At 48.1% G+C, this 26,384-nt stretch overlaps 1 protein-coding gene across 3 annotated transcripts in view; it reads right to left on the bottom strand.

Moving 5' to 3' along the window:
* Positions 1 to 26,384, bottom strand: part of ranbp9 (RAN binding protein 9) — a 175,223-nt gene that overhangs the window by 80,318 nt on the left and 68,521 nt on the right. For all 3 annotated transcript variants that reach the window (XM_038797079.1, XM_038797078.1, XM_038797080.1), the window contains exons 3-4: positions 13,522 to 13,574; positions 11,007 to 11,174 (exon numbers count right to left, since the gene is read on the bottom strand). In XM_038797079.1, the coding sequence (XP_038653007.1) occupies positions 11,007 to 11,174; positions 13,522 to 13,574 (221 nt within the window). The remainder of the gene's footprint in view (positions 1 to 11,006; positions 11,175 to 13,521; positions 13,575 to 26,384) is intronic.

Here is a 26,384-nt window from a genome sequence, read left to right as displayed (position 1 = left end):
GGAGGGGTCGGACCCGACAACATACGTGGCTACGATGCTGAACTCGCTAGTGGGGGCCGGGTCTTTCCATCTGCCCTTGGAGCTGGAGGGAGCACACAGAGTACTGGCCAGCAGGCCTAAGGAGAATGAACCCCCGCGTGCGGTGCTGGTGAGGTTCCACCGGTTCAGTGATCGGGAGTGTGGGTGAAGAGCAGCAACTGGGAGAATGGGGCAGTACGGATCTACCAGGATTGGAGTGCGGAGGTGGCTAAGCGGCGGTCCGGGTTTAATCGGACGAAAGAGGTGCTTTACAAGAAAAAGATAAAGTTCGGAATGTTGCAGTCTGCGCGCCTGTGGGTAACTTATTCGGACCGGCATTATTATTTTGATTCCCCGGAGGAGGCGTGGGCCTTCGTGCGGACGGAGAAACTGGACTCGAACTAGGGGTTGGGGGTTGCGGGGTAGGTTGTAATACTTTATTGCTGGAGTCTGCTGTTGCTGTGTTCTCTTTTTCTGTACTTTTGCAATTTTGATATGGTTATTTATGGGGGTGTTCTTCTGTTATGTCTTTTGCTGTAGGGCATTGTTTGAGTTTTGTATCTTGCGGGGAGGGTCGGGGGGGGTTTGTTGTATTCTATGTCGGGTTGGGGGTATGGAGTGGGGCTGATATTTGGGAGCTGCGTCAGAAGGGTGTGGTGGGGCAGTGCGAAAGCGCGGGCATTCCTCTGGTTTCCCGCGCTGCGGGGCTAGGGGGTGGAGACGATGAAGGGGGAGGCGGGGCCTTAACTGGGTCTTCCCCGCGCTGGAGCGGTGCCTGGAGGAGGGATAGGATGAGGGATGATCCCACTTTGGGAGGGGTCGGGTTATTGGCGGGAGTTTCCGGGGTCAGCAGAAGTTAGCTGACCCACGGAAGTACAATGGAGGTCGGTTCGCGGCTAGGAGGGTTCCTAGCCTGGGGGGGAAAGGGGAATACCGGGTTGCTGCTGGCAGGGTCAGGAAGGAGCTGGTGGGGGCCGGGGGGACAGAGGTGAGGTGTTGTCGCTGTGGGGACTGGGTCGGGAAGGGGGTGCTGGCCTGGGGCAGGCAGTCGACGGGCTATGGCTAGTCGACGGGGGAGGGGAGCGGGACGCCCTCTGATCCGGTTGGTCATCTGGAATGAGAGAGGATTGAATGGGCCGGTGAAGCGGTCGAGGGTACTTGCTCATCTGAGGGGGCTAAAGGCAGATGTGGCAATGCTTCAGGAGACCCACCTGAAGGTGGCGGACCAGGTCTGTCTGAGGAAGGGATGGGTGGGGCAGGTTTTCCATTCTGGGTTGGATGTGAAGAACCGGGGAGTGGCGATTCTGGTGGGGAAAAATGTGTCGTTTGAGGCATTGAGGCGTATGTTGGGACGGGTCCCGGATCTGGGGGCTCCAGCTCTAGGCCGGGTAGGAGGCCGCCGCCGGCCAAGGTACTGAGAGGGTTTATGGACCACATGGGTGGGGTGGATCCATGGAGGTTTGTGAGGCCGAGGGCACGGGGAGTACTCTTTCTTCTCCCACGTACATAGGGTCTACTCTCGGATAGACTTCTTCGTGGTGAGTAGGGGACTGATTCCGAGAGTGGAGGAGGCCGAGTATTCGTCCATTGCAATCTCCGACCACGCTCCGCATTGGATAGAGTTGGAGATGGGGGAGGTGCGGGACCAGCGCCCGTTGTGGCGGTTGGATGTGGGGTTGTTGGCGGAGGAGGAGGTGTGTAGGAGGATCCGGGCAAGTATTGAGAGGTACCTCGAGGTGAACGATACGGGGGAGGTTCAGGTGGGGGTGGTCTGGGAAGCCCTGAAAGCAGTGATTCGTGGGGAGCTGATATCCATCCGGGCACACAGGGAGAGGAGCGAGAGGAGCGAGGGATAGACTGGTGGGAAGGATGCTGGAGGTAGACAGGAGGTACGCAAAGGCACCAGAGGAAGGACTGTTGGGGGAGAGGCGCAGCCTGCAGGCTAAATTTGATTTGCTGACCACTAGAAAGGCGGAGGAACAGTGGAGGAAGGCACAAGGGGCAGTGTACGAACATGGTGAAAAGGCGAGTAGGATGCTGGCTCATCAGCTCCGCAAGCGGGATGCGGCAAAGGAAATTGCTGGAGTGAGAGACAAGAGTGGGAATGTGGTGCGGAAGGGGGTAGAGGTGAATGAGGTCTTCAAGGACTTTCACGGGGAACTGTACCGGTCGGAGCCAACGGGGGAGAGGAGGGGAATGAAGAGGTTCCTCGACGGGCTTTCTTTCCCGAAGGTGCAGGAGGAGCAGGTGGAGGGGTTGAATGCGCCAATTGAGCTGGAGGAGCGAGTTAAGGGGATCGGCAGATGCATTCAAGGAAGGCACCGGGGCCGGATGGGGTCCCGGTGGAATTTTAGAAAAAGTTTGTGGACCTAGTGGGCCCCTTGCTGGTGCGGACACTTAATGAAGCGTGGGAAGGGGGGACTTTGCCCCCGACGGTGTCGCGAGCGCTGATCTCATTAATCTTAAAGAGGAACAAGGACCCCCAGCAGTGTGGTTCATACAGGCCCATATCTCTCCTCAACGTAGATGCCAAGGTGCTGGCAAAAATCCTGGCCACCAGGATAGAGGACTGTGTGCCAGGGGCGGTACACGAGGACCAGACAGGTTTTGTGAAGGGAAGGCAGCTGAACACGAATGTGCGGAGATTGTTGAATGTCATCATGATGCCGGCGATTGAGGGGGAGGCAGAGATAGTGGTAGCGCTGGATGCGGAGAAGGCCTTCAATAGAATGGAGTGGGGGTACTTATGGGAGGTGTTGGGGAGGTTTGGATTTGGTGAAGGGTTTATTAGATGGGTGAAGCTGCTATATGAGGCCCCAATAGCGTGCATGGCCACGAATGGGAGGAGGTCAGAGTACTTCCGGCTCTACCGGGGGACCAGGCAGGGTTGCCCACTGACCCCCGTGTGTTATTTGCATTGGCAATCGAGCCGCTGGCGATGGCGTTGAGGGATTCAGAGAGGTGGAGAGGCTTGGTGCGAGGTGGGGAGGAACGTAGGGTGTCGATGTATGCCGATGACCTGTTACTGTATGTGGCGGACCCGGTGGGAGGGATGCCGGGGATGATGGAGCTGCTAGCTGAGTTTGGGACCTTTTCAGGTTATAAACTAAATTTAGGCAAGAGTGAGGTGTTTGTGGTGCACCCTGGAGACCAGGAGGAAGGAATTGGTAGGCTCCCGCTTAGGCGGCCAGGGGAGAGTTTTAGGTACCTGGGGGTGCAGGTGGCCAGGGACTGGGGGACTCTTCACAAACATAATTTCACCAGACATGTAGATCAGATGGAGGAGGAGTTCAAGAGGTGGGACATGCTGCCATTGACGTTGGCGGGGAGGGTGCAGTCCGTCAAAATGACGGTGCTTCTGAGGTTCTTGTTCCTCTTTCAGTGCCTGCCCATCTTTATCCCCAGGGCCTCCTTTAGGAGAGTGACTAGCAGTATCTTGAGCTTTGTGTGGGCACATGGGACTCCGAGAGTGAAGAGGGTTTTCCTGGAGTGAGGGAGGGATAGAGGCGAGCTGGCGCTGCCCAACCTTTTGGGGTACTATTGGGCGGCCAATGTGTCAATGGTGCGTAAATGGGTGATGGAGGGGGAGGGGCAGCGTGGAAAAGAATGGAGATGGCGTCATGTAGAGGTATGAGCCTGGGTGCCATGGTAACGGCGCCGTTGCCGTTCTCCTCTAAGAGGTTTACCACGAGCCCGGTGGTGGCGGCGACCCTAAGAATCTGGGGACAGTGGAGACGGCATAGGGGGGAAACAGGGGGCTCAATGGAAGCTCCATTGGGTGGCAACCATCAGTTCATTCCGGGGAACAAGGATGGGGGATTTAGGGGGTGGCCAAGGGCGGGCATCAGCAAATTGAGGGACCTGTTTATTGGCGGGAGGTTTGCGGGCCTGGGGGAACTGGAAGATAAATTTGGGCTTCCCCAAGGGAACATGTTCAGATACTTGCAGGTAAAGGCGTTTGCTAGGCGACAGGTAGAGGGATTCCCTTTGCTGCCCTCGCAGGGGACGATGGACAGAGTGCTTTCGGGGGTGTGGGTCGGAGAGGGGAAGGTGTCTGATCTATAAGGTAATGCAGGAGGTGGAGGAGTCGTCAGTGGAGGAGCTGAAGGCTAAATGGGAGGGGGAACTTGGGGAGCAGATAGAGGATGGGACTTGGGCGGATGCCTTGGAGAGAGTCAACTCTTCCTCTTCATGTGCGAGGCTTAGTCTCATCCAATTTAAGGTGCTGCACCGGGCCCACATGTCCGGGACTAGGATGAGTAGGTTCTTTGGGGGTGAGGACAGGTGCACCAGGTGTTCGGGGGGGGGGGGTTCCTTATTATAGTTTGTATATTTTTTCGCTACGGTTATGTAACTTAACATTGTGTTAACTTAAGTTGTTGTTAATATGTTGGGTTGTTCATTGAGGAGGGGCGAAGGTTCATGATTGTTGTCATTACTGTTATCGTTGGTATTTTAGTATGGTTTGATGTTGTTGTATAAATTCAAAATTTTTCAATAAAAATCATTTTTTTTTAAAAAAAAGGTACGCGAACGTGGCATGTGGCGGAAGGGTTGGCCGCTATGGGTCGTGAAGGTCTGCCAGTTGCCAAAAGTGGGTCCCAGGAAAAGTTGCAAAAACACTGTTACACTTCCCACAAACACCATGCAATTAAAGTGGTGTCTGCATAGCGTCTGCATGCACGTGTTTGAAAACATACATTTTTTAAAAACGCATGTACTTGATGAAGTGCTCAATCAAAAACATCTATTTCAGCTATGAATTTGGCCAATTACCAATGATCTCACAGCTATTAAATCTTATGCTTTCCCACTACTACATCTAGTTCATTTATTTTAAAAATGCTTTAGCACAGAGCAAAAAGACACACGTCAATTATCTTTTCTGGATGTTCAAGATACCCAAAAGTCATAGTTAGGGGTAGGTGATCTTGCATCCCAATGATCTAAAGAAATTACACTTGTTAAAATATATCCCTTTGGATTTCCGGTGGCGGCCATGGAGGAGTAGGTTGCACATTTGATAGCTCCTGCTTGTGACGGAATTTCTGGAACTTTTCTCCCGTCTTTTTCCGAATTTTACTGGATAAATTGGTGGAGTGTGAGGAGAAATCCCCCACTGGTGTATAGAGAATTCGACTAGAAGTGGCCGTGTAAGAAGACAAAGTTCAACACGAAAGACGCTGGTAGAGCCGGCAACGCGGGAAAACATGGCGGAGAAGAAGGCCCGCGGGGAGATGGCAGAGTGGTCGACGGGAACAGCTGGTGAAGTTTTTTGAAGAACGTTTCGCCAAGCTTAAGAAAGACACGCTGTGGGCAGCACGGTGGCGCAGTGGGTTAGCCCTGCTGCCTCATGGCGCCGAGGTACCAGTTTCAATCTGCGCCACTGTTCGTGCGAAGTTTGCAAATTCTCCTCGTGTTTGCGTGGGTTTAGCCCCCACAACCCAAAAGATGTGCAGGCTTAGGTGGATTGGCCATGTTAAATTGCCCCTTAATTGGAAAAAATAAATTGGGTACCCTAAATTTAAAAAAAAAAAGACCCTGGACCCGATTAAGGCATCGACTGATCAGGTGGTGCAGGGTCAAGAAACCCACAGGCGTACGATTCAGGAGGTGGAGAAAAAGGTGTCCGAGCACGAAGAATATATAAGCGTGCTGGGTGGAGATGATAAATGACTGCCAGAAAAGAATACAGGAGAAGCTGGAGGACTTGGAGAACAGGTCCAGGAGACATAACTTGAGAATTGTCGGCCTCCCTGAGGGCAGTGAGGGATCGGACATGAGGGATTATGTGGAAAGCATGTTGGAAAAGTTGATGGGGGCTGGGGCATTTCCACGGCCCCTGGAAGTGGATAGAGCGCATAGAGCCCTTGCGAAGAAGCCCCGAGCGAACGAGGCGGCGAGGGCGATGGTGGTATGAATGCACCAGTTCCTGGACAAGGAACATATTCTACGATGGGCCAAGAAAGAACGGAGCAGCAGGTGGGAGAATTGTGAGTTACGCATATATCAAGACCTGGGCGCGGATTTGGCTAAGAGGGGGCTGGATTTAATCGGCCCTAAGGGGTGAAGTTCCGGATGCTGTATCCAGCCCGTCTTTGGGTCACGTTTGAGGACCGGAAATTTTACTTTGAAACACCAGACGATGCCTTGGTTTCATCAAGGACAAAAGACTAGATGTGAACTAAAGACACAAACTTGAGGGAGCATTGCAGTGGCGATTTGATGAAAATCACTTTTACGCTGTTTTAAATAAGTAGTGTTATGTATAATAAGGGGTTGTTTCTGTTTCTGAAGTTAACTTTGTTTTATTGGGAGCTGGATAGAGGGGATTTTTTCTACAGTTTGTTTACTGGGAAATGTGGTGTTTTGAATATGTATGTCCAAGCGGGAGAGAGGAGGGAGAACAATGGGGAGATAGTGTGTTTGGCGCCATGGGCAGGAGCTATCAGGTAAGCTAGGTCAGCTGACGCACAGAAGCACAGTGGGGTCGAGCAGGTGATTAGCTTGATTGACACTAGCTGGAGGCTGGTTTTGGGGGGGGGGGGGGGGGGGGGGGGGGGGGGGGGACCCGACCAGGCTGATTACTTGGAACGTTAAAGGTTTAAATGGCTGGTCAAAAGGGCCCGTGTGTGCACGCATTTGAGAGGACTGAAGGCAGAAGCGGCATTGTTACAAGAGACACACCTAAAGGTTACAGATCAGACTAGATTTAGGAAGGGGTGGGTTGGCCAGGGCTGGACTCAAAGACCAGGGGATAGCGATTTTGATTAATAAACGGGTGGCGTTCGAGGCAGGGCAAATCGTGTCAGACACGGGGGTGGGCAGGTACATAATGGTGAATGGGAAGCTGGAGGGATGTGGGTGGTACTCGTGAACGTATATGCTCCAAACTGGGATGATGTGGAATTTATGAGGTGGGTGCTCGGTAAGATCCTAGCCCTAGAGTCACATAACTTGATCATGGGGGGAGATTTCAACACAGTCATTGATCCAGAATTGGACCGGTCAAGATCCAGGACAGGGAGGGTGTCAGCCGCGGCAAAGGAATTGAAGGGGTTTATGGACCAGATGGAGGGAGTAGCCCCATGGAGGTTTGGACGGCCAAGACCAAAGGAGTTTTCTTTCTTCTCCCATGTCCATAAGGTATACTCTCAAATCGACTTTTTTGTTCTGAGCAGGGCTCTATTACCGGGAGTGGCGGATACAGAGTACTCGTCAATCGCAGTGTCGGATCATGCCCCACATTGGGTGGATATACGGGTTAGTATGGAGAGGTTATTAACAGATGAAGTGGTCTGTGGGCGGGTGAACAAGCCCATCCAGAAGTACCTGGAATTAAATGTTACGGGGGAGGTCTCTGCAGCAACGGTGTGGGAAGCTTTGAAGGCAGTGGTCAGAGGGGAATTAATCTCGATACAGGCCCATAAAGAAAAGATGGAACAAGCCGAGAGGGATAGGTAAGTTGGGGAGATATTTCAGGTGGACAGGAGATATTCAGAAGCCCCAGATGTGGGGTTAATGATGGAGCAGCGGCGGTTACAGGCAGAGTTGGGGCTTTTGTCTGCAGGGAAGGCGGTGGAACAACTGAGGAAGGCAAGGGGAGCGGTCTATGAGTATGGGGAAAAGGCAAGTAGAATGTTAGCGCACCAGCTCAGAAAAAGGGAATAGGGAGACTAAAGAATAGAGGTGGGAACACGGTCCTGGAAAGGACCTAAAGGGCAAGTGGGAAGACAAGTTAGGGGGAGAGCTAGAGGCGGGTTTGTGGGCAGATGCCTTAAGCAGGGTTAACACATCCTCATCATGTGCCAGGCGTAGCCTGATACAGCTCAAGGTAGTCTACCGGGCACACATGACGGTGGCCCGGATGAGGAGGTTTTTCAGGGTAGGGGACTGGTTTGCAAGGCGCGCGGGAAGTCCGGCGAATCATGTCCACATGTTTTGGGCATGCCCAAAGCTTAGAGGGTTTTGGCAGGGGTTCGCTAAGGCTATGTCCAGAGTCGGTGATCTTTGGAGTGTCGGAAGAGGAGTTCAGGGGGCGAAAGAGGCTAACGTCTTGGCCTTTGCCTCCCTGGTAGCCCACTAATGTGGAGGGACTCGAAGCCCCCGAAATTAGAGACCTGGGTTAATGACATGTCTGGCTTTCTCAGTCTCGAGAAAATAAAGTTCGCCCAAAGAGGGTCAATGGTAGGGTTCACCCAGAGGTGGCAGCTGTTCGTCGACTTTCTCGGAGATAATGAAAAGATCAGCAGAAGCAGAAATCTTGTTTTATTGGTGGGGGTGTGAAGAATGTGATGGGGTTGGAACTGTTTATTGTACCATGTTTATGTTGCTATTATTATGAAAATTACAAATACCCGAATAAAAATATTTTAAAAAAATATATATATCCCTTTGAACGCTCTCCTTAAACTACTGGGCACAAGGACAGGCTGCCTCAACTCTGCAACAATGTGCCGCACACAATGTGCCGCACACAATGTGCCACACACAATGTGCCACACACAATGTGCCACACACAATGTGCCACACACAATGTGCCACACACAATGTGCCACACACAATGTGCCACACACAATGTGCCACACACAATGTGCCACACACAATGTAAAATCTGCATTAACCAAAATTCAGAATGATAAAAAAGTGGCATATAATTATTTTTATTTGATTCCTTCAAATTTGAGCATCTCTCTCTCATAAAACCTGTCTGGCTCAGCTGAACAAGTTGAAAAAGCCCTCACACTTGATAAGTCAGGAGTATTTTGGCAAGTCATTTCAAAAAATAAAAGAGAAGAGAAGGATTTCAACTCCTTCAGCTCAGAGAATCAGAATTGAGGCTCAAGTATAAATTGAACTTCAAGAATAAATGTCAGATCTGGTTCCTCGAAAGTAAAACAGTCATGGACTATGCTTTTAGGAGGGGGGTGGGGAAACAAAATACAAAAAAGCTGTCCCATCACACAAACTTCAGTAGACAGAAAGTGATCCAAGCTATCATGCTGGTCCAAGATTAGAGGGAATCGACCTGAATCAAATTTCAAAATAAAAAAAAACAATGGCATTCTACTCCTTGGGATGACATTGCAATGAGTGATAAAATATCCACTAATTGTCGTGTACCTAACCCTCATAAAACTCTTTTGATATAAGTGAGCAATAAGGGCAGCACAGTGGCGCAGTGGTTAGCACTTCTGCCTCACGGCACCGAGGACCCGGGTTCAATCCCAGTCCCGGGTCACTGCCGTGTGGAATTTGCACATTCTCCACGTGCATGTGTGGGTCCCACCCCCACAACACAAAGATGTGCAGGGTAGGCTGATAGGTCATGCTAAATTGCCTCTTAATAGGAAAAAAAAAATTGGATACTCAAAATTTATTTTAAGAAATATTTAGGTGAGCCAGCCGAGCAGGTTAAGAGTATTTTAGCAAGTAGTGAAGAATAGATGCTGGCAGCTCTCCTTTACAAAGAACAAAGAAAAGTACAACACAGAAACAGATACTTCGGCCCTCCAAGCCTGTTCCATCCATGCTGCCCGTCTAAACTAAAATCTTCTACACTTCCTGTGTCCGTATCCCTCTATTCCCATCCTATTCATGTATTTGTCAAGATGCCCCTTAAATGTCACTATCGTCCCTGCTTCCACCACCTCCTCCGGCAGCGAGTTCCAGGCATCCACTACCCTCTGTGTAAAAAAAAAAAACTTGCCTCGTACATCTCCTCTAAACCTTGCTCCTCGCACCTTAAACCTATGCCCCCCCTAGTAATTGACCCCTCTACCTTTAACTTTTGGTTAAAGTTTCTTACCTGCACAAGATTATGCAAGAGTCTTTCATTAAATTTATCTGGACCTGTAACAAACCAGAAACTTCTCCCTTTATGGGAGTAGCAGTCCAAGAATTTTGCCTGGGCCAGGTCTTGCGCACAAGAAAGTCTTCCTCCCTTGACTCTATGATCAAAGCATCAAGCCCTCTTTTTGCAGTAAACAAAGCCAACATGATCAAAGATTCTTGTCTGAACTCGAAAATAAATCATAGTTTCAGAGCCGTACAAGCAATAAGAGCCCGGCGAAGAGCCATGACAGATGGTGTCCAAACAAATAATTTTAATAACAAGGTAGATTGAGAGTAAAATGTATTTTTTTTTCTTAATTTAGTATGGAAATATTAATCATGCAGTGAGATCTTTAACCACCAGACATTATGTTTGGTTTATTATACCACCATCTATTCCTCCAGAAACAAAGATTAGGAGCTAAGAAATTGTAAAACAAAAAATGTGTAAACATAGATTTCAGACCACATTAGCCAGGAGGGCTGATGTGAGAAAATACAAAGGAGTGAAAGCATGTTCTGACATTGCAAAATTCACCCCTTTCCCAAATCAAATTAAGCTAATTAGCTCAAAACCTGGGACTAACACATTGTTAAAAAAAATCTTGCCTCTTCATCTTTGTCTCTGCACTATTAAGCCTATGTATTTTGTCCAACTTGCCGAGAGACAACAACTTGTATTGCTACAGCATTCCTCATTTGCAGAAAGATTCTTTAAAAAGGACAGGGGTGAAATCAAGCACGAGGGTAGAGAGCAAATGAGGAATCAAAGACATTTTTACACTGCTTCTACCAAATTCACTCTAATTACCAAAAAACTGAACAAAGACAGCATTCAAGCAGATAAAAATTTCCCTAGGGATTGACAGCTAGCTATAGAGAAAGGGTAGGGTGGGGAGTAAAGCAAAGAGAAGGTGTAAATATATGTCCTTTGATTGTGCTAATGCACCATAAAATTATTTCAGTTTTAAACATTAAACATGGTGAAAATGCTCTTTCCAAGTACAAATGAAGCTCTCATCTCCAAGGAATTCCTGAATTACATTTAAAGTGTAAATATTTTTTTTAAAAAGGACTTAAATTTCAATGACTTGATTGATCATGCACACTTTTAACATTTCACATAAACCAGATTTATCCTCATAAACTCATACCTAAACTGTGACCATTCTTTGTGTAGAAACAGGTATTATTGATTAGATTTACGCAGCATCCAATTACATCCCCAGTTGTAAACGTTGGTCCATAGGGCTGTCCAGTCCCAGAGGAACAGAATGAATGACCATCATCCCCGTGGTAACCATATGAATGCTTATCCCAGCCTAAAACAGAAAGGTCCACATTAATAAAGAAACATTATCATGCTGAACATGAATATGTACCATACACTCTGGAATATGGCAGTTTCACAGATTTCAAACTACTGATTTTAGTGCAATTGGTGAACAGCTTGGTTATAAGACAACAACAGATTGTTAATTTATTTGAAAAACTATTTTCTCATCAATTCTTGCAGAAAAAAGCTCCCTTTCCCCAAATGCAGTTTTTATGTGAAAGGAGGGTTTAATTACAGTATGATAATTACATAGTTTCTATTATAAATTCTTATATGCCATATCCATATATAGAAAACGTTGACAGGAAATAGCTACAGACACGAGCTGTCTGGGCAGGGTGTCGGGGAAAAGAAGAGGGGTCTAGATCAAAGCAAATACACCTGACTATAGTCCCCATGTTCACAATAACTTGCATTTGTTTAGTGCGTTTAGTCTAAAAAAATGTTCCAAAACACTGCATAGAAGCGTAATTAGAGAATACTGGAACTGGAGCCAAAAGGAATTAAGTCATAGTCAAAGGTCTACAGCACAGAAAAGGCCCATGGGGCCCATTGCGTCTACGCTGGTGAAGAACAAACACATAAGTGTTCTAATTCTATTTTCCAGCACTTGGCCCATAGCCTTGTATGCATTGCCATCGCAAGTGCACATCTAAATGCTTCTTAAATGTATTGGGGGTCTTGGTGTCCACCACCCTTTCAGGCAGTGAGTTCCAGACTCCCACCACCATCTGAGTGAAACCCTCTAAACCTCCTGCCCCATACCTTAAACCCCCTGATCATTGACTCCTCCACCAAGAGGGAAAGTCTATCCAATCTCTCTTCAAAGCTAAAACTCTCCAGCCCAGGCAACATCTTGGTAAATTACCTCTGCACCCTTTCCAGTACCATCACATCCCTCCTGTAATGCGAAAGGGTGAAAGTTAAAAGAGATAGGTTTTAAAGACCGTCTTAAAGGAGAAAATAGGGATGGATAGGTAGACGCTCTTAAGAAAAAAACAGTCCTGCAAAACATGCTGCTGTATCACTATTAAAGGTGAAAAATGTTGTCTTTACTTCAGATCTGTAGTATTTTTGATGGGAGAAACACATCAGATCAATTAGCATCTTTAAAAATAATTAGCATGTTGAAACAGGATGTCTTTTAACATTGTCTTATAGATTGCGAAATACATTTTGTGTTGCAATAGAATCAACACAATAAGACATTGTAAATAGTGCAATCCATAGATTATAATTTTATATGAACTATATAGTTTCACTAACATGCTTCTTAAAGAGTGCTTTTAAGCGGACTTCATTTTATGCTCCGAAATTACCGCAATACTCTATTTGAAAGAGGGAATACCATATTGAAATGGTAAAGTAAAATTACCTCCATAACTACGGAGAATAAATAACGTGTAGTTTTTGGGTAAGACTGGACTTCAACACGTTACGTTTATTATGGCACAGCGACAGCCACATGCTCCAGGAAGTGTGGGTAGACAGGAAAGTGCAGTTGAAACTGATGAAATTTACTCATATCCAAAAGGGTAGGATTCCTGAGATTTTTAATAATTTCAAATAAAGAAGCCTCTCTCTGCTGAAAAATACATAATAAACCTGACCCATTAATCGTAGAGCATGGAAAAACAGATTCTACTGCCAGTGTCATGTTGAGGCACACTAGCTTCAACGGCAAAACCAGTTTGAAACAGCTTCTCTTGTTAATCGGAGAAGAAAGGGACTGGAGATTACTTTGAGGGCAGCTTGAGGGAGAGTGGGCACTCCCGTTTCGCCTGGTCCACAGAATGTGCTAAAAGAGCCGCTTACCTTGCAGAACCAGCAGTTCCCGCCTTGGTTCACCTGGCGGCAATCCCACAGGATAGGTCTTCTTCAACTCGTGTACTACTGAATTTAAATTGCTGAGTCAATGATGTCAACACATCACTACTTCCTTGCTAATTAGATACCCGGAGACATTTTGCCTGATTCCTGCACTTAAAACTGTAAAGAAATCATGAAGGGGTTTGGTAACCTTATCTGATATTTAAAATCCTGCCTCTCTTTTGTCTGTTGTTGGGATTTTTACAATCAAGGTTAATGTTCCTGATGTCTATACTGTGTTTGGCTGGTGCAGTCCTCAAGATCAAAAGGTGGGACGGTCAGAGTAAGATCAGAAAAGAGCAGCTGAAGGAATATGTTCGGAGACATCAGAAGCACCCTTCCAGTTCTGCCGCATCTGCTCTTTTCAGATGCCTACAGATGAGCTCTATATATTTTAGGTTTCCAGAGTCACAAGTGTTAATACGCTGTTTCTTGAACGATCACAACCTAAATGAAGCACCTACCTGGCAGTCTGTTCATGTTGACACCTTGAGCAGAAAGTCCAATGCCCATGTACCTGCAACAACATCACTCTTAAGCTTCTTCAATCAATCAATCAAGTTTACATAGTTACTTTTCTGCACAAGATTTTTAACACAAAATATAATTGCATAAAACCATGAGGTGGCTCCAATATTTATTTCTTTTTTTCAATTTAGAGTACCCAATTTCTTTTTTCTAATTAAGGGGCAATTTAATGTGGCCAATACACCTATCCTGCACATCTTTTGGGTTGTGGGGGCGAAATCTATGCAGACACGGGGAGAATGTGCAAACTCCACACGGACAGTGACCTAGGGCCGGGATTCGAACCCGGGTCCTCAGCGCCATAGGCAGCAATGCTAACCACTGCGCCACCGTGCTACCATGGCTCCAATATTTAGAAGCCTAACTTACTATATATAGTGCTACTGCTGTTGACAACCAATTTTGGCACCATCTGTGGCAGTATTAGTGCATCCAACTGTGGAGTGTTACCCCAAGAGGCATACTGTCATGGCACTGATGTCTCCAGTGGCAAGAAAGCATTTGGTCACTATATTTTCGTGCTAGCTACTTTCATATTCTTGGCTATTCAGATTTTCCTTAGCCATTAGGAAAAATTTGCAATCCAAAAAATAAACTGGCTATTACTGCAGTTCAGCTGTTTACACGGGTGCTCTAGAATCCACCCAGACCATATTCCACATCACTGAAAGCAAAGACATGCACAACTGCTTCTACTACAAGGATGACTCGAAGTGGTTCCACATAATGCAGTGAAGTTATCAAATGAAAAATGAAGGTTCCTGTCAGTGTGGTGCTGCAGCTCCGGGGAAGCAGTCCAAGGTGTTGTAGGATAAGTGGATTGCCACGGTTACAAGGATAGGGTAGGGGAGTGAGCTGAGGTAGAGTGTTTTTTGAGCATTGGTGCAGATCCGATGGGCCGAATGGCCTCCTGCTGCACTGTAGGGATTCTATCCCGACTCTGCAGCCAGGTTTCAGAAAGAAATGATTTGCAGACAACAAACTGAAACCAAATATCTCTTGATTTGACAGTCACCAAATTTATCGTAATGCAGGCCAGTTCGGACACCAAAAGTCCACGAGAGAGAGAGAGCAAGCACACCCAGAAAGCCAGACAGAAAGTCCAAAAAGCAGCAAGGGTTCAGAGACAGAGAGCCCATAAAGCAGCAGGGATTTCAGAGAGAGTTCATGAAGGCCCATAAGGCCTTACGGCAGCATGGTAATATTGTGGATAGCACAATTGCTTCACAGCTCCAGGGTCCCAGGTTCGATTCTGGCTTGGGTCACTGTCTGTGCGGAGTCTGCACATCCTTCCCGTGTGTGCGTGGGTTTCCTCCGGGTGCTCCGGTTTCCTCCCACAGTCCAAAGATATGCAGGTTAGGTGGATTGGCCATGATAAATTGCCCTTAGTGTCCAAAATTGCCCTTAGTGTTGGGTGGGGTTACTGGGTTATGGAAATAGGGTGGAGGTGTTGACCTTGGGTAGGGTGCTCTTTCCAAGAGCCGGTGCAGACTTGATGGGACGAATGGCCTCCTTCTGCACTGTAAATTCTATGATAAGCAGTGAGAGTTGAGAGAGTCCATAAAGCAATGGAGAAATCTGGGGGTAGAACATAGAAAAATACAGCACAGAACATACAAATAAAAACTAAAAGTACCATCCCGGGAGTTCCGGAAGTTGATTTGTTGGCAAGTGCAGGTCTTCTGGACTAAACACAGAGGATACCATTGATGTGTGACAGGTGAGTTGTTATATTATGCCACACTCTATATGAAGTTTAAGGTATGTCAGAGCAATGTGGCCATGCTGAATGTGTAAACAACGGGATGTGGGAAATCTTGCCGACAAAAAGTTCCCCGCACTGTTAGACCTGGTTCTGGGGGACAGGTTGGCCCAAGTTGATCAAATATCAGTGGGAGAGCAATTAGGGGACAATGGCCATTGTATCATAAGCTTTAGGTTTGCCATGGTAAAGGGCAAAGAACAATCCAGAGTAGGTATAACTAACTAAGGGAAAGGCAACTTCGATGGGATGAGAATACATTCCAATTAAGGGGCGAGTTGGAATTAAATATTGGAAGACAAGACAGTGGTTGAAAAATGGGCCACCTTAGAACTATAGAAATGTAGGGCAGCACGGTGGCGCAGAAGTTAGCATTGCAGTCTCACGGCACCGAGGTCTCAGGTTCGATGCCAGCTCTGGGTCACTGCCCGTGTGGACTTTGCGCATTCTTCTCGTGTTTGCGTGGGTTGGCCCCCACAACACAAAGATGTACAAGGTAGGTGGATTGAACATGCTAAATTGCCCCTTAATTGGAAAAAATGAATTGGGTACTCTAAATTTAAAAAAAAGATCTATAGAAATGCTCCAGCACAGAAGGAGGCCATTCAGCCCACCTTGTCCATGCCAGCCTGAGGACACCCAGGTGTCCTTTCTAATCCCAATTTCCTGCACCCGGCCCATAGCCCTGTAGTTTACAGCATTTAAGGTGTAGATCCAGGTACTTTTTTAAAAAAGGGTCCCTGCCTCCATCACCAACTCGGGCAGCGAATTCCAGACTCCCACTACCTTCTGGTAAAAGCTTCTGCCACTTACCTTGAGCCTATGTCCCCTGGTTCTAGAATTCACCACCAACAGAAACAATTTTATCCTGTCCACACTATCTCGTCCCCTCATAATGTTGTACACCTCAATGAAGTCACCCCTCAGCCTTCTTTGTTCCAAGGAAGATAACCCCAACCTATCCAATCTCTCCTCATAGCTGCACTTTTCTAGCCCAGGCAACATTCTTGTAAACCTCCTCTGCACTCTCTCCAGAGCAATAATGTCCTTCCTGTAATCTGGTGACTAGAATTGCACACAATACTCCAGTTGTGGCCTCACCAGTGTTTTACACAATTTCAACATTATATCCTTACTTTAATATTCTATACCTCTGCCAATGAAGGATAGCATCGCATATGCTTTCTTTACAACCTGGTCTATTTGAACTGCTGCCTTTAGGGACCTGTGTACTTGTACACCAAGATCTCTCACTTCGTCTACCCCTCTTACTTTATTCCCATTTATTGTGTACTCTCTATACTGTTTGATCTCCCTAACCGCATAGCCTCACACTTCTGAGTTAAATTCCACTTTATTGCCCACTCCACCAATCCATCTATATCATTCTTGAGATTGTACCTATTCTCTACACTGTCCACCCCTCGGCCAATCTTTGCGCGTCTGCAACTTCCCAACCGTGCCCCCACGTTTATGTCCAAATCGTTAATATATAACACAAACTGTGAGGGTCCCAACACAGAGCCCTATGGAACACCACTTGAAACAACTTCTCATTTGCAAGGGCAGCCATTGACCATTACCCTTTGTTGTCTGTTACTAAGCCAACTATTTAATCCAGTTTGCCACGTTGCCCTGTATCCCATAGCTTTTACTTTTCTGACCAATCGGTCAGTGGAACCTTCTCTAAAACCTTGTTAAAAACCATGTACACAACATCCACTGCACTAACTTCATCAACCCTTCTTGTTACTTCCTCAACTTGTTACTTCCTCAAAGAATTCAATCAAATTTGTGAGCAAGACCTTCCTTCACCAAATCCATGCTGACTAGTCTACACCTTTCTATTTGACAGTTAATCCTATCTTTCAGGATTGATTCTACTAATTTGCCCACCACTGACACAAGACTAACTTGGCCTATAATTGTTTGGCATTTGCTTCTATCCCTTTTTAAAGGGAGCATGGTAGCATAGTGGTTAGCACTGTGGCTTCACAGCGTCACGGCCCCAGGTTCTATTCCCTGCTGAGTCACTGTCTGCGGAGTCAGCGCGTTCTCCCAGTGTCTGTGTGGGTTTCCTCTGGGTGCTCTGGTTTCCTCCCACAGTCCAAAGTCGTGCAGGTTAGGTGGATTGGCTATGCTAAATTGCCCTTAGTGTCCAAAAAGGTTAGGAGGGGTTATTGGGTTACGGGGATAGGGTGGAAGTGAGGGGTAAAGACTCGATGGGCCATATGGCCTCCTTCTGCACTGTATGTTCTATGTTCTAAACAATGGAACATTTGCATTTCTCTAGTCCTCCGGTACCTCCCCTGGATCTAGCGACGTTTGGAAACTCATCCTTATAGTATCTGCTATCTACTCCCTGACCTCCTTCAGTAGCCTCAGAAACAATCCATCTGGCCCTGGTGACCTATCAACTTTCAAGAATTCCAACCCCTCGAATACTTCCTCTTGCTTTATGATTATCCCATCCAATATCTCAGTGTTCCTCCGAGACTACTATATCTGCATCATCCATTTCCTTTGTAAACACAGAGGCAAAATATTCATTTAAAACCCTTCCCACAGCCTCTCCATCTACACACAAGTTCCCATCTTCATCTCTGATTAGTCCCAAGTTTTCTTTAACTACCCGTTGGCAATGTCAAGGACATTCCCTTGAAAGGGAAAAGTAGGGAACTTTCCTCCCACAGTCCAAAGATGTGCAGGTTAGGTGGATTGGCCATGATAAATTGCCCTTAGTGTCCAAAATTGGATGGGGTTACTGGGTTATGGGGATAGGGTAGAGGTGTTGACCTTGGATAGGGTGCTCTTTCCAAGAGCCGGTGCAGACTCGATGGGCCGAATGGCCTCCTTCGGCACTGTAAATTCTATGAAACAATTGGCCGAAAAAGAAGGGGTTGGTGAAAGTTGGAGTGGTGCCTGCGACACAGGAGAAGAGGGCGGAGGGTTAGGGATTGGCCCTACCATCTCAGTGGTCAACGGCCAGCTGGTGGGCTTCCTTAACGAGAAGTTCACCCAGCAGAGGAAGGAGAATTTGGAGGATCTGGCTAGAGAGGTGGACCCGATAAAGGCAGAGATCGACCGCATGGAGACGAGGCTGGAGGCCCAGAGCCAGGTGATCCGGAAGGTGGAGAAGACGGTGGGCAGCAAGAAGAGCAGCTTGCCTCGATGACAACGGAGGTGGGGTTGGTGCGGGATCAACAGATGCAGCTGCAGCAGAAAGTGGAGGACCTGGAGAACCGATCTCGCAGGCAAACTGTGAGGATCGTGGGACTGCCGGAGGGCAGCAAGGGAGCAGACTCCGGCGTGTATGTTGCTCGAATGTTCGAGAAGCTGCTGGGAGAGGGGGCATTTGTAAGGCTCTTGGAAGTGGACCGGGCACAAAGGGCATTGATGAAGAAGCCGCAGGGGAACGAGCCGCCGAGGGAGATGGTGGTGCGCCTGTATCAGTTCTTGGACAAGGAACGGATCCTCAGATGGGCCAGGCAGACGCGGCGCTGTACCTAGGACGGCAGCAAGCTGCGTGTATACCAGGATCTGGGTGCAGAGCTGGCCAAGAGGAGAGCGGGCTTCAACAAGGTGAAGGCGGCCCTCTTTAAGAAGAGGATGAAGTTTGGCATGCTGTACCCGGCATGTCTGTGGCAGACCTATAAGGGTCGGGAGCTGTATTTCGGGAGACCTGAGGAAGCGATGGATTTTGTTGAAGACAATGAACTGGCAGGAGAAGGAGGACACAGAACTTTGGAGGAGCTTTTCCCTTTCTGTCCCTTTGGGGTTTGTTTGGCTACTTTTGCACTGTTTGGGGCCATTGTCCAGCGTTTGTTCTTGGTGGTGGATGGTGGGTTGCTTTTTTCTTTGTGTTTGGTGGGTGTTGTTAAGTTTGCACTGGGAGTATGTTTGAGTGTAGGGGGAGGGGAATCAGTGGGGGTAGGATGCTAGGCACCATGTCAGGGTCTACCAGGCTAGCTGGGCAGGCTAGTTCACGGAAACGCATGGGGGCTGAGTGGGAAGTTAGTGTATTGATAGGGGTTGGGGTTGTTACTTTGTGGTGGGGTGTGTGGGGGGGGGGGGGAGGGAAAACTGCTGACAGGGGAGGGGTTTCTGAAAGGTGATATGGGGAGGGTTGATGACAGTGGGTGCCCGAAGGCGGGCCTGAGGAGGTGTGGGACGTGGGCTGGAGGCTGGCCCAGGAGGGGTTATGATTGATCGGTGATCAGCCAGTGGGGGAGGGGGGTGCCCTCTACCAGGCTGATCACATGGAATGTGCAAGGGTTGAGTGGGCGGGTCAAGAGGGCACATGTGCTCACACATTTAAGAAGTCTAACGGCAGACATGGCTCTGTTGCAGGACACACATCTGGTGGTGGATCAGACTAGGTTGAGGAAAGGGTGGGTAGGGCAGGTATTTCATTTGAGATTAGATTCTAAAATGAGGGGGGTGGTGATTTTGATTAATAAATGAGTGGCGTTTGAAGTAGGGAATACAGTGGCGGACTCTGGGGGGGAGGACATGTAATGGTGAGTGGGAAATTGGAGGGGATGTCGGCGGTGTTGGTGAATATTTATGCTTCGAACTGGGATGGTGTGGAGTTTATGAGACGAGTGTTGGGGAAGATCCCCGATCTGGACGCGGGGTCGGTGGTGTCAGATCACGCTTCGCATTCTGTGGACTTGCAGGTGAGTAAGGGGAGGCAACGCCCGCAATGAAGGCTAGATGTGGGGCTTTTTTTGGATGAGGAGGTTCGTGAGCGTGTGACGGAGGCCATTCGGGGGTATGTGGAGCTAAACAACACAGGGAAGGTCGCCAGGCAGTGGTGAGAGGGGAGTTCTTTTATATATGGGCACACAGGGTAGCATGGTGGTTAGCATAAATGCTTCACAGCTCCAGGGTCCCAGGTTCGATTCCCGGCTGGGTCACTGTCTGTGTGGAGTCTGCACGTCCTCCCCCTGTGTGCGTGGGTTTCCTCCGGGTGCTCCGGTTTCCTCCCACAGTCCAAAGATGTGCGGGTTATGTGGATTGGCCGTACTAAATTGCCCGTAGTGTCCTAAAAAGTAAGGTTAAGGGGGGGGTTGTTGGGTTACGGGTATAGGGTGGATACGTGGGTTTGAGTAGGGTGATCATGGCTCGGCACAACATTGAGGGCCGAAGGGCCTGTTCTGTGCTGTACTGTTCTATGTTCTATGATCAGGCGGAAGACGGAGCGGGTGAAGTTGGAAAGGCTAATGGAGATCTTGTAGGTAGACTGGAGGTACTTGGAAGCCCTGGAAGTGTGCTGTTGAAGGAGCAGAAGCTGCAGATAGAGTTTGGGTTGTTATCTATCGGGAAAGCGGATGGGCAGCGAGGAGGGCGAGAGGGGCTGGTTCAGCACAGTGGGCTAAACAGCTGGCTTTTAATGCAGGACTAAGCCAGCAGCGCGGGTTCAATTTCCGTACCGGCCTCCCCGAACAGGCGCCGGGATGTGGCGACTAGGGGCGTTTCACAGTACCTTCATTGAAGCCTACTTGTGACAATAAGCGATTATTATTATTTATGAATATGGTGAGAAGGCGAGCAGAATGCTGGCGCACCAGTTGAGGAAACAGGAAGCAGCAAGGGAGATCAAGAAAGTGAAGGACAGGGGAGGAACGTGGCTTTGGACCCGATGGGGGTGAACGGGGTATTTAGGGATTTCTACAGTAGGCTGTATGAGTCGGAACCCCCAGCCAGGGTGGAGGGGATGAGGCGGTTTCTGGAGGGGTTGGAGTTTCAGAGGGTGGAAGAGGAACTAGTGGAGGGACCGGGTGCCCCCATTGGGCTGGTAGAAGTGGTGAATGGGCTGGAGGCTATGCAGATGGGCAAGACCCCAGGCGGATACCCAGTGGAGTTTTATGAAAAGTTCTCAGGGGTTCTGGGGTCCTTGTTGGTAGGGGGCAGGTGTGTGCTCTCCCCCCCCCCTCCCTCCCTCCCAACGATGTCACAGGCCTTGATTTCTCTGATTTTGAAGCGGGATAAGGATCCTGAGCAGTGTGGGTCGTATAGGCCGGTCTCACTGTTAAATGTCAATTCCAAGATATTGGCCAAGATCTTGGCCTCGAAGATTGGACTGTGTGCCAGGGGGGATAGGGAAGGACCATGAAGGGGAGGCACCTGGCAGCTAATATCAGGAGGCTACTGAATGTGATAATGATGCCCCCCGCCCGAGGGACGAGAGGTGGAGGTCGCCATGGATGTGGGGGAAGTCTCCGATTGGGTGGAGTGGGACCATTTGTGGGAAGTCCTGGGGTGGTTTGGGTAGGATTTTGTGGATTGGGTCCGGCTGCTGTATCAGGCACCACTGGCTAGTGTGCGGGCGAACCGGGTGATCTCGAATTATTTTAGGCTGCACTGTTTTTTGCCTTGACTATAGAGCCGTTGGCGTTGAGTGTCGAGGGACTGGCAGGGTCTCGCTTTATGCGGACGATCTGCTACTGTGCATTTCGGACCCGGGGTGGGGATTAGTGAGATTATGGGGATCCTAGAGGAATTCGGCCGGTTTTCGGGGTACAAATTGAATATGGGTAAAAGTGAAGTTTTGCCAATCCAGGTGAGGGGGCAGGAGAAGAGATTGGGTGGTGGAAGTGTGTGTGTGTGTGTCTGGGGGGAGGGGGGAACTTTCGGTATTTGGGCATTCAGGAGGCGCGGGGGTGGAAGCAGCTACATAAGCTGAATCTTCATTCCCAAGGCGTTTTTCAGGAGAGTGAATGCAGTGAAGATGGTGCTGTTGGAGCGGGGTCGAGGGGGAGGGGGCTAGCTCTTCCGAACTTTATAAATTACTACTGGGCGCCGAACATAGTGATGGTCAGGAAATGGGTAGTGGGGGAAGGGTCGGCCACGTGTTTGGGGGCACTGTTAAGGGTACCTCTGCCGTTCACGCCGGCCAGGTACTCCACAAGCCTGTTAATGGTGGCAGCCCTGAGGATGTGACGACAGTGGCAACAGCACATGGGGCTGGAGGGGGCGTCAGTGTGGGCAACGATATGTTTTGGGGTGGCAAAGGATTTGGGGATCTGTTTATAGATGGGGCCTTTCCATGTTTGGAAGAGTTGGAGGAGGAGTTTGAGCTGCCTGGTGGAAATGGGTTTCGCTACTTGCAGGTGAGGGACTTTGTGCGGAGGCAGGTATTGACTTTCCCACACCTACCGCCCCAGGGTAAGGTAGTGTCGAAAACAGGAGTGGGGGAGGGGAAGGTATCGGAGATTTATAAGGAGCTGATGGAATGGAAGGGAGCCCCGATAGGGGAGGTGAAGCGGAAATGGGAGAAAGAGTTGTGTGGGGAGTTGGAGGCTGGGTAATGGGACGACGCCCTGAGGCAAGTCAATGGGTCCTTGTGTGCCTGCTTAGCATGGTACGATTTAAGGTGGTCCACTGTGGCCCGGATGAGCAGGTTCTTTGAAGGGGTGGACGATAGTGTCGACTGCGCGCGCGTGGGCCTGCAAATCATGTCCATGTGTTTTGGACATATCTGAAGCTGAGGGATTCTGGCAGGGGTTTGCTGGCGTCATATCAGAGGTACTGAAGGTAAGGGTGGTTCCAAGTCGAGAGGTGGCAATTTTTGGTGTGTCAGAAGACCCGGGGGTCCAGGGGCCGAGAGAGGCCAATGTCTCGGCCTTTGCCTCCCTGGTAGACTGGAGACGCATCTTGTTAGCATGGAGGAACTCGGAGCCCAACAAGTCGGGGGTGTGGGTTAGTGGCATGGTTGGGTTTCAAGTTCGTCCCGAGGGGATCGATGCTAGGGTTAGCCGGATGCGGCAGCCATTTATTGACTTTATTGGGGGGGGGGGGGGGGGGGGGGGGGGATTGGGATTGGGATGTTGTTTATGTAAGCCATGTTGGCTGGGTTTTGTTCTTGGTTTCGTGTGTGGTTGCTTATTTTGTTACATTTATAATACATTATTAAATATTTTTCCAAAAAAAGGGAAAGGTAGAAGAAATAAATCCAGAGCACCCTGGATGACGAGAGAGGTAGAGGTGAAGATGAAAAGGAGGAAGTGCGTGTACAACTGTCAAGTAGAAAATTCAAGGAAAATTAGCCTGAATGCAGAAGGGCCAGAGGCGAAGTGAAAAAGCTAATAAGAAAAGCAAGGGGAGAGCATGAAAGGAGACTGGTAACTAATCCCAAGGTCTTCTATAAGCACATAAATAATAAAAGGGCGGTAAAAGAGTAGGGCATAGAGGCAGGAGAAATAGTGAAGGTATTAATGAGAACTTTGCATCAAATAAATAAAAGCAAATTACTGCAGATGCTGGAATCTGAAACGAAAGAGAAAATGCTGGAAAATCTCAGCAGGTCTGGCAGCATCTGTACGGAGAGAAAGCTGTCAAAAGTACTTTTGTTACAAAGGAAGAACAGCTGCGCAGGCTGAGCTGAGAGAGAAAGTAACCGGTGCACTCAAAGTATTTACAACTGAGACTTGGAAAGGCTATTTTTACTTAAAATTGATACGGTACCAGAGCTGGATGACTTGCATCCAAAAGGTACTGAAGGAATGAAGAGGCACTAGTGATAATCTTTCAGTCTTCCTTGAACACAGGTATGCTGCCAGCTGACTGAAGAATTGAGAATGTTACAGTTCAAAAAGGGGTGCAAAAATAAAGCCAGCAACTACAGACCAGTCAGTTTGACTTCAGTGGTTGGCAAACTTCTGGAAACTATACTTTGGGGAGAGATAAGAAAAAAAAAAAAAATCATAATCACCTAGCCAAGTGCCAGATAATTGAAGCTAGCAAGCATGGATTTATTATGGAAAAATCATAGTTAACTCACTCGGTTGGGGTTTTGAGGTAACAAAGAAGATTTATATGGCCAATGCAATTGATGTGGTGTATATAGATTTTTAAAAGGCATTTGATACAGTGCCACATAACAGACTTGAGAAAAATTCTAGCTCATGGAATTAAAGGAAAAGTAGAACTTAGAACATAGAACAGTACAGCACAGAACAGGCCCTTCGGCCCTCAATGTTGTGCCGAGCCATGATCACCCTACTCAAACCCACGTATCCACCCTATACCCGTAACCCAACAACCCCCCCCCCCCCCCCCAACCTTACTTTTTATTAGGACACTACGGGCAATTTAGCATGGCCAATCCACCTAACCCGCACATCTTTGGACTGTGGGAGGAAACCGGAGCACCCGGAGGAAACCCACGCACACAGGGGGAGGACGTGCAGACTCCACACAGACAGTGACCCAGCCGGGAAACGAACCTGGGACCCTGGAGCTGTGAAGCATTTAAGCTAACCACCATGCTACCCTGCTGCCCACTTGGATAAGAAATTTGCTGATTGACAGGAAAACGAGAGTAGTGATAAATGGTTGTTTTTCAGATGGGCGGAAGGTTTGTAGTGGAATTCCCCAGGGGTCAGTGTTAGGACCCTTGCTCTTCCTGATACACTTTATTAATAATAATAATAATAAGAATAAGAATAATAATAATCTTTATTAGTGTCACAAGTAGGCTTACATTAACACTACAATGAAGTTACTGTGAAAAGCCCCTAGTCGCCACACTCCGGTGACTGTTCGGGTACGCAGAAGGAGAAATCAGAATGTCCAATTCACCGAACAGCACATCTTTCCGGACTTGTGGGAGGAAACCAGAGCACCCGGAGGAAACTCACAGGGACAACGTGCAGACTCCACAGTCAGCGACCCGAGAGAGGAATCGAACCTGGGACCCTGGAGCTGTGAAGCAATACTGCTAACCACTGTGCTACCGTACCGGCCACATGTTACTGAAATGGCAGGGCATGTTGAGAGAGCAGTTAATAAAGCATATAGTTAATAAAGCCCATATCTTGGGCGTTATTAAATAGGGATATTGAGGACAAGGGTAAGGAGGTCATGTTGAACTTGTATAAGACACTAGTTAGGCCTTATCTGCAGTATCGCATCCAGTACTAGGCATCATACCTGAGGAAGGATGTGAAGGCATTGGAGAGTACAGAAGTGATTCACATGACTCTAGGGATAAAGAACCTTAAGACATAGGAGAAGGAGAAGTAGACCATTCATCTCATCGAGTCTGCTCCGCCATTCAATGAGATTTGACTGATTTGATAATCCTCATCACCACTTTCCCACCTTATCCCCTTAACTCTTGATTCCCTTACTGATTAAAAATCTGTCCCAATCTTGAACATACTTAACAAACCAGCCTTGATAGCCCTCTGTGGTAAAGACTTCCACAGATTTACTGCCCTCAGAAGAAATTCCTCCTCACCTCTGTCTGAAATGGGTGACCCCGTACTCTGAGATTATGTCCTCTGGTCCTAGACTCTTCCACAAGGGGAAGCATCTACCCAGTCAAGACCCTGAAACCCCTACATGTCTCAATAATGTTGCAGCTCATTCTTCAAAATCCCAATGAGTACAAGCCCAACCTACTCAACCTCTCATCACAAGAAAATTCCTACATACTCAGGATCAACCAAGTGAACCTTCCCTGGACTGCCTGTTTTGTTATGCTCTTGATGTAGCATAAACTGCTTCCTTGATGTGCACTCTGACAAAGGAAGGTTCAGACTTGGAGATAGCATTAACACATTTATTAAACTGTTAACGATTCTCCTACTTGGATTCGACTCTCCTGTTAATCCTGCTATAGCTACTCAGACTGACGAACTAGTCTGCTACAATCCACGTGGTGGGTGTGATGTGTTCCAAATTAACCTTGTCTACTCACTAAGAAGATCATGTGGAAAGAGGAAGATCATGTGTGCTGTGTCCTTTTATATGGGTTGGTGTAATGCCCTCCTGTGGTGGTGTCACCTGTGTGTGTCTTGAATGCCCATTGGTCATGTCCTATCTTACTGGCCTATTGGTTGAATGTCTGTGTGTCATATCTCTGGTGTTCCCTCTAGTGTCTAGCTAGTCTACGTGTATTTACATTAACACCTTGTGTATTTACAGTGAAGCATATCACCACAACCTCCAATGCCAGTATATCGTTCCTTAGATGTGGAGATGATGTAGAGATACCGACGTTGGATTGGGGTGGGCACAGGTTTGTTT

The sequence above is a fragment of the Scyliorhinus canicula genome, chromosome 5, assembly GCF_902713615.1.
Source record: "Scyliorhinus canicula chromosome 5, sScyCan1.1, whole genome shotgun sequence".
In the NCBI taxonomy this organism is placed as follows: Eukaryota; Metazoa; Chordata; class Chondrichthyes; order Carcharhiniformes; family Scyliorhinidae; genus Scyliorhinus; species Scyliorhinus canicula.
This window is presented reverse-complemented; position numbering and strand designations above follow the sequence as displayed.